General features: G+C 37.6%; 1 protein-coding gene across 1 annotated transcript; it reads right to left on the bottom strand.

Annotated features, from left to right (window-relative positions):
* Window positions 1–1177: 1177 nt before the first annotated feature.
* On the bottom strand, window positions 1178–3999 carry LOC116685468 (uncharacterized). Its single transcript, XM_032510512.1, has 5 exons — window positions 3901–3999; window positions 3778–3797; window positions 3327–3437; window positions 2908–3081; window positions 1178–2244 (listed from the first exon to the last, which is right to left on the bottom strand). Exons 3-5 carry the CDS (start codon window positions 3369–3371, stop codon window positions 1573–1575), a joined length of 891 nt encoding a protein of 296 aa, XP_032366403.1. The 5' UTR covers window positions 3372–3437; window positions 3778–3797; window positions 3901–3999; the 3' UTR covers window positions 1178–1572.
* Between the last annotated feature and the right edge of the window lie 5140 nt (window positions 4000–9139).

Genomic DNA, 9139 nt, shown 5'->3' with positions numbered 1-9139 from the left:
TATTTATATTCTGATTATTTATATTCTGATATATTTATGTTCTGATATATTTATGTTCTGATATATTTATATTCTGATATATTATGTTCTAATATATTTATATTCTGATATATTTATATTATGATATATTTATGTTCTGATATATTATATTCTGATATATTTATGTTCTGATATATTTATATTCTGATATATTTATGTTCTGATATATTTATGTTCTGATATATTTATATTCTAATATATTTATTTTCTGATATATTTATATTCTAATATATTTATATTCTGATATATTTATGTTCTGATATATTTATGTTCTGATATATTTATGTTCTGATATATTTATGTTCTGATATATTTATATTCTGATATATTTATATTCTGATATATTATATTCTGATATATTTATGTTCTAATATATATATATTTGATATATTTATGTTCTGATATATTTATGTTCTGATATATTTATATTCTGATATATTTATGTTCTGATATATTTATATTCTGATATATTTATATTTGATATATTATATTCTGATATATTTATGTTCTGATATATTTGTTCTGATATATTTATATTCTGATATATTATGTTCTGATATATTTATATTCTGATATATTTATATTCTGATATATTTATATTCTGATATATTTATATTCTGATATATTTATGTTCTAATATATTTATATTTGATATATTTATGTTCTGATATATTTATGTTCTGATATATTTATATTCTGATATATTTATATTCTGATATATTTATGTTCTAATATATTTATATTTGATATATTTATGTGAGATAAAGAATGACTCGTAGAGAGATTAAATCATAAGAAATCATTTTATTGTAAACAACATGATTGATGTTTTGTTTACTAACACAGCTCTGATCTGATTGGCTGTGAGGAGACTCCACCCTGAAGATGAAGGAGTCAGAACATCAGGTCCAACAGGACCGGCTGAGAACCAGGTCCAACAGGACCGGCTGGACCGGGTCCAACAGGACCGGCTGAGGAACCAGGTCCAACAGGACCGGCTGGACCAGGTCCAACAGGACCGGCTGAGAACCAACAGGACCGGGTCCACCAGGACCCATCCATGCATTCATATCTTTGTTGTCATGGTAACAGCTGTGATCACATGACCTCCACGCTCATTAACTAGTTCTACACTCTAATAAAGAATCATCTTCACGGGTAACAAAGGACCAGATGAAGTCTTCTCATCAATATTTAATATTCAATCAATACAAAGGCAGAAGATTCATGTTCTGTTCTTCTCATGTTTTATATAGAAATCATCAGACTGAAGACACGTCATTCTTCTTAGAAAACATATATTGTCTCTAGAAGGGTTTTAAAGAAGGAAAATAAAATCACAATAATCTTATTAAATCACAATAAATTTATTGAATCACAATAAACTTATTAAATCACAATAAACTTATTGAATCACAATAAACTTATTAAATCCCAATTATCTTATTGAATCACAATAAACTAAAATCACACGAACGAGTCCAATCAGGAGTAAAGCACCTGGTCCTGACCCTGATCCAGTCTTCCCCCTCTTTAAGATCTGGCGGTCTCTGGGGTGTAGAACCGATCTGTCCATTCACTAAAGCTCTTAAAGCGTTCGTCATGGACCAAACCTCTCAGTGTCTCAAATACACTTTTTCTAGCTCTCAGTCTGGAGTGCCCTATGTACGGTGATGTTACTCGTACCTGGGATATAACTAACCGTTCACCTCCAAACAACCGGCTCAGACTTTCAGCTTCAGAACAGTTGCCATGGGGCCATCTCGGCCTTGTCTCGGTTGTCCCCAAACCAAACATGTCACGACATAGTCTACAAGGAGGCTTTACTACTAACGTTGATGCTTTGTCATAGAGATCAAAGGTTTCACACCGGACCTGCTCTGGGACTCTGATGGTTCCATTGAAATATGGCTTTCTGACATATTGCTCACTACCTGGCTCTGGATAGAAGGTCATCACTGCATCAGCTACGTATTCGTGCCAGTATCCGAGACAGGAAGCACCAATCAGGATTGTCTTTGCTTCATAACAAGTGGACATGGAGACTCCGTAGTACCTGACTGAACCTGGGCTTCTGCTCTGAGAGACACAGATGGTTTTGGAGACCAGAGGCTTTTTGTTTTTTCTCCCCTTCAGTCCACCAACAAACCTTCTCAGCTCCTTTATGATTTTTACTTCGTTGTCTCGTCCAGCCTGGGTGACAACCTGTAAGAAATCCCAAACATTACCGAGCTGCTGGAGCTCCAATCATTCAGCTTCATGTCGGTTAATGTTCCTGATCATGAATCAATCATAATCACGCTTATTTTAGTCACTATTAATAAATAAATATAAATCAGGATTCCTTGTTAACGTTTGGTAAGATGTTACATTTAATGAAGATAAAAACACTGAAAGCAGTTAAATAATCAACATTTCCTTCATATGTTTCCTGTTTGAAGGTAATGAGCAGATTAATCTTTCTCCTCCATTAATAAGCTTAAAATCACCATCAGGGATTTATTATTATTATTATTATTATTATTATTTTAATACTAGAACAGCTCTACTGAGAGATTAATAATAATCTGTAATATGTGGAGATGGTTTTTAGGTGAAGTAGCAAATCTTCACAACTTTAAGAAGAAGAGTTGTGTTATTGTTACACAATATACACACAATAACACAAATACACATTAAGTAGACATAGAAGAAACTATATACAGAAAGTATTAGAAATACAAATAATAGAATTAGTAATAATAATAATAGTAATAAAACAAATATATTAAGTACACTTATACAGTCTAAACATAAGACAAGACAATAAGACAGTATGTGAACACAGAGTAAGGTAAGGTGTTATCTTATGAGAAAGTATCCTCTCACCATGTCGAGCAAACATGAAAATGGACTCCGCCGGGGTACCTCGGAGGAATAGAGGAAAAAAGCACAAGGGTATCGGAACTTAAATGCACGTAGCACTTCATCATCAACCAGAGTCTCTTCTGGGGAAAATGGCGGCGTGTTGATCTTTCCCAAGAAGAAGATGCTGTGAAGAACCTGTGAAGTCCAAACACAGTCAGAGAGGTGTGTCAGTGTGTGTGTTGTGTGTAACCGAGCAACACATTCTCCTGAACGGGTTCCTACGATCTGCTACGAGATTAAGAGGGTCATGTGACGCCGGGTGTAGTTGACGAGGAACTAAACATCGTGAGAACAGGCTGGACTGAGAAGCTGAGTGGGTCCACATACACTGACAGGGTCCTGGATTATGTTCTTTATTAAAACGTCTCCATCAGACATACCTCGTCCACTAATATAGTAGTAGGATGTGTACTCTTCAACACCATCTCATTGATAATCAGGAAAGCATTCCTTCTGAAATCCTCTGCATCCTTCAGGAAAGCTTTAAACTTCTAAATAATAACATAAAAATGGAGAATTAAAAGCAGAATGCAGCGATAACGTGTTTGAGTATATCAAACAGACAGTAGATACTATATCTATACACATATAAGTATAAATGCCTTCATGTTGCCCCTGTAGAGGGGTTACTTTAATCTAGTTGCACTGGTACTGCACATGTGTATAATGACAATAAATACTTCATATTCTAATACTACATTCAAACATACTTTAGATAATATCATTCTCTCCCATTTCATTTCTTCACATTTAGTTTCTCTAGAAGATACCTCTATAATAATCTGAAGATATATATTTATACAACAACATGTATTGATGGTTTGGACTCACCTCTCCAGTTCAGCATCATCCTGATGTAATCAGAAATAAAGGAATATTACAACACAACATCATGTAGAAGTGAATCATAAAGCGGTGAAATAGTCCAACGTTCATGTCCAAGCAGAGACTCACCATTGTTAGTTATGAGAGACTAAGAGAAGGATCTGAAGCTGTGTTCTGATATTTAAAACAACCACGCCTTAAAGCTGGAGTTTATGGGGGGGGGGGTCCACGCAGAGCTTTCTGTCTCAGGGACCTGAAGCTGTGCTCTGACGCCTCCTGTGTCCTGCTTATATAAGGTTTAAACAGGATGGGGGGGTGGAGGGGGTGTGGTCTGGACAGATGAACAACAAGTAACGACTGGTGACTACTGGAATGCAGGTTTTCTCTTTTTAATGAATGAATGTGGCCTATTTAATAATATATAATATAATATTCCTGTTTCCACACAGCTTCCCTGTCAAAGAAATGTATTTATTTAAAAACTCTTAATATAAGACTTGACTTGGTCAATCAACCCCCCCCCTCCCCCCAACACACCCACACGGACATGAATAGACACACACATTAACATAGGGGGGTGTATACTTATGCCCCTGTATTTTAACATAGGGGTGTATACTTATGCCCCTGTATTTTAACATAGGGGGGTGTATACTTATGCCCCTGTATTTTAACATAGGGGGGTGTATACTTATGCCCCCTGTATTTTAACATAGGGGGGTGTATACTTATGCCCCTGTATTTTAACATAGGGGGTGTATACTTATGCCCCTGTATTTTAACATAGGGGGTGTATACTTATGCCCCCTGTATTTTAACATAGGGGGTGTATACTTATGCCCCCTGTATTTTAACATAGGGGGTGTATACTTATACCCCTGTATTTTAACATAGGGGGTGTATACTAATGCCCCTGTATTTTAACATAGGGGGTGTATACTAATGCCCCTGTATTTTAACATAGGGGGGTGTATACTTATGCCCCTGTATTTTAACATAGGGGGGTGTATACTTATGCCCCTGTATTTTAACATAGGGGGGTGTATACTTATGCCCCCTGTATTTTAACATAGGGGGGTGTATACTTATGCCCCTGTATTTTAACATAGGGGGTGTATACTTATGCCCCTGTATTTTAACATAGGGGGTGTATACTTATGCCCCTGTATTTTAACATAGGGGGGTGTATACTTATGCCCCCTGTATTTTAACATAGGGGTGTATACTTATGCCCCTGTATTTTAACATAGGGGGTGTATACTTATGCCCCTGTATTTTAACATAGGGGGTGTATACTTATGCCCCTGTATTTTAACATAGGGGGGTGTATACTTATGCCCATGTATTTTAACATAGGGGGGTGTATACTTATGCCCCTGTATTTTAACATAGGGGGTGTATACTTATGCCCCTGTATTTTAACATAGGGGGTGTATACTTATGCCCCTGTATTTTAACATAGGGGGGTGTATACTTATGCCCCTGTATTTTAACATAGGGGGGTGTATACTTATGCCCCTTGTATTTAAAGGAACAACATTTATTCATTTATGATTCATTATTCATTCATAAAGAACATGAGTGTCCTTAAAGGTTGATTTTACTATTTCTTCTAATTAAGGCGTCCAGATCCTTACTCCTCTGTTTAGTCAGGGTTAATGTGTATCCACTCATGCTGAGTACTGTCCAGTATACAATATATATATAAACTACCAAGTTATGTTCCACATATCTTTCAGTATTACATTGAGTTCGTTGGTCCCTCTTCTGTGTACTAATATTCAAGGCGTCTGATGCATCTTCTTCAGATGAACTGATGAGAGTTTCACTTATTTTATGATATCATTATTATTAATATAGAGCTCCAGATAATCTCAGAGAAATAACCTGATAAAATCAAAGATGTGAAGGAATCAGAGTGGAAGTGAGAATAAAATGTTTTATTAATAGTTCATCTGGCAAACAGAAAGTTTTTCATAATGAGGAGGATGGGACACACAGAGGAAACAATATAATAACAATCTCTCTGAAACACAAAGCTTTACCTGACGTACTGAACAACAGAAGGACTGGGGAGTCCAGGAGTCTGCAGCCAACGCTGCCGGGTTAGGATTTTGATGTTTTTTCCAAAGTTATTTGGTATTTCTAAGGTTGACATTTTCAGCTTATTTTAAAGGCCCATTTTTTGTGATGAAAAAACTGAAAATGGGTCAAATTTGACCCGAGGACCACATGAGGGTTAAACATTTCTATTTCTATTTTTTTAGAAGCATGGATATTAAAGATATAGACCAGAGACTACATGGACAGTAAAGATATAGACCAGAGACTACATGGACAGTAAAGCTGTAGACCAGAGACTACATGGACAGTAAAGATATAGACCAGAGACTACATGGACAGTAAAGCTGTAGACCAGAGACTACATGGACAGTAAAGATATAGACCAGAGACTACATGGACAGTAAAGCTGTAGACCAGAGACTACATGGACAGTAAAGCTGTAGACCAGAGACTACATGGACAGGGTACTGAGCCCTCTTCTTTTCCTCTAACAGATACTGAACCACAGCTCAGACAGTAGCTTTAACTGATCCGAGTTTCTCCAGAAGTTTGGACTTGTTTGCTGCCACCAGTTTACGATGCTCTGCTTCCAGCTGCTGACCCACATCTCCTTTCTTCACCTTGGCCCAGTCCTTCTCCGTCTACACACCAAAACATAAATCAGAACATCAGGTATGAATCATCAGTCAACAACCATGAAGCTCTGCTTGTTTCAGCATCTTAACTCTATCTTCTCACCATATCTTTGAAGGCCTCTCCTTTGTAGTAGCTCTCAGATGATGGATACCTCAGTCCCTTCTCAGAGAGCTCCTCCAGGTTCTCAGCCACCATGTGCAGCTCCTCTTCCTCTTCATCGAAGGCGTACAGCTTTCTGTCCTCACAGGTCATCAGGACCAGGTCACACGGGCACGACGTCCCCTTCACTACTCCTACAACCTCCATCTCTACCATCTTAGGAAGGTAGAACTTCCCCCACCCATTCAGGTCCTCCTTACTGTAATCGGTGTCTTCCCAGGGTCCAATCTTCAACATGGCTCCATCTGGTTTCTCAAAGGTGAAAGTCTTATTTTCATTCTGGGACACAAAGACTGAAACCCATTTCAGGTAATCTTCACCTGCAACCCATGGGGGACCAGAGGAGTTAGGATGGGACATGTAAAACACTAACCATAGATAAAATATGATGTGTATGTCTACCTTTTAAATCGGTGATTTCCTTAATCAGATCCCTCAGCACATAAGCTGGCCTGAAAGGTAGAAAGATGATGTTACTGTCGTTCGTTTTTTAGTGGGGCCTTTTATATTTAATATAATGTTCAAGTTGTTCATAAAATAATGTTGTAAATTATTATTTTTATATATCAACAAGCAGTTTGTTGTGTTGTAGAAGAATACTGAAAGCAGTAGAAATACAGAACTGAGTACGTTTTAATATCTCTTTATGCATCTCAAGTAATATCGTTATCGCATATTTTCCTCATATCATGCAGCCCAAGTCTCATCATTACATTACATTATTATATACATAACATTACATTATATATTATATGATATTAATGTCATTTAGCTGATGCTTTAATCAGAAGCGACTTCCATTTGCTATTCATATCAGAGGGAACGCGTCTCTGCAGCAACCAGGGTCATCACTTCAACACTGGACCCAACACTGACCCTTTATTCATGATTTATGGTCTATTTTGTCTTTATTTGACGAATGTTCTTATTGTTATTATTACTGTTATTTTGTTGTTTTTATACTGTCTATTTTATCTTTTTTAATTTCTTTTGTTCTTGCTAAAACTGGTGCTGGAATTTTCAATTTCCTTGTGGGAGTCATCCCAAAAGGATCAGTAAAGAAAAGTCTAGGTCTAAGTCTAGGTCTAAGTCTAGGTCTAGGTCTAGGTCTAGGTCTAGGTCTAAGTCCTGGTGCCTTGCTCAGGGACACAGGGGCTGATGTCTCCCAGTGGGAGATGTCCCCTGCACCATCACCACCTGTAACACTTTACCTAAAACTTATTATTTACACTAACTCAATAGGATTTGGCAATTATGAATTATTACTTGATACTTGTTGTTTTGCTCGTTTAAACTTCCCTGAACTGGAGAGACGACTGGTTCTTACCGAGTGGTCCCCTGACCCATAGTCAGTTCAGATCTCTGTCCCCTGGAAGAAAAGACGGAGGACAAATACTTCAAACATTTCATCCAGTACTGAAAGTAATGAGACTACAATAGAATAAGTGTGTGTGTGTGTGTGTGTGTGGTGTGTGTGTGTGTGTGTGTGTGTGTGTGTGCGTGCGTGTGTGTGTGTGTGTGTGTGTGTGTGTGTGTGTGTGTGTGTGTGTGTGTGAGAGTCAGTCAGTCAGTCACACGGAGTAACTTGTAAAGTCTCTCTCCCTCACTGCATTTTTATATTGACGGTATAGAAGGCTGATTAATTTAATCCTTCCAAAGACACGGACACCGTCCTTGTCTTATACACAGCTGTCCCCCCCGACCTGCAGGCTCTTCCTGCTCGGCTTGTTGTACAGACCCTAACCCTCCATCTCCTCCACCTCCTCCACCTCCTCCGCCCACCTACTCGGACAATACAGCATTTAAGAAATTTAAACTTTAGGACTTATTATTAGAAAATTTAATTTAAACTTATAAGACCCTGTTTGGAGTTCTGAGGATAAAAAAAAACTTAAATACATATTTTACATGAGGCTCTAATCCTCTTCTTAGTATCTAAGATTTCCTAAATGATCGCCTTAAATTCAGAATTTTTTTTTCACAACTTTCATAAACGTTAAATATCATAATAAATGTGGCGTCACAACAAAGAATCAGCAGAAACATTTTCCCTCTTTGTTCTTTAATCTCAAATCAAATGTTCAGAAAGTTAAATTCTAACCAACGTCCAGAGTCCTCATCAGACCAGATGGAGTAAGACTGCTTACCTGAGCTGAAGAGTAGACTGAAGCCTTCACCGTCCTCACGGAGAAATGACTACAGCAGGAACATGGTGGGGACTAACTCTCTCTGTGCTGCCTTCAGGGGCTCCTCGGATACTGCAGACTTTCCCTTCAGTCAGCAGTTCAGGGACAAAACTGTGGAAATAATGACATCTACTGGTAGAAACATCTCCTACAGGGAGAATAAAGACTATCAGCTGGTAGAAACATCTCCTACAGGGAGAATAAAGACTATCAGCTGGTAGAAACATCTCCTACGGGGAGAATAAAGTCTATCAGCTGGTAGAAACATCTCCTACAGGGAGAATAAAGTCTATCAGCTGGTAGAAACATCTCCTACAGGGAGA

The sequence above is a fragment of the Etheostoma spectabile genome, unplaced genomic scaffold, assembly GCF_008692095.1.
Source record: "Etheostoma spectabile isolate EspeVRDwgs_2016 unplaced genomic scaffold, UIUC_Espe_1.0 scaffold00569857, whole genome shotgun sequence".
NCBI lineage: Eukaryota > Metazoa > Chordata > Actinopteri > Perciformes > Percidae > Etheostoma > Etheostoma spectabile.
Note: the sequence above shows the minus strand (reverse complement) of the source record. Positions and strands in the feature narration are given on the sequence as shown.

Bases quoted from the DNA above. Each gene is read 5' to 3' on its own strand.
- LOC116685468 (XM_032510512.1), bottom strand. From the start codon at position 3,371: ATGGTGTTGAAGAGTACACATCCTACTACTATATTAGTGGACGAG. The intron at 3,082-3,326 runs GTATGTCTGATG...TGGACTTCACAG, and splicing joins CTACTATATTAGTGGACGAG to GTTCTTCACAGCATCTTCTT. The intron at 2,245-2,907 runs GTGAGAGGATAC...GATTTCTTACAG, and splicing joins TTTCATGTTTGCTCGACATG to GTTGTCACCCAGGCTGGACG.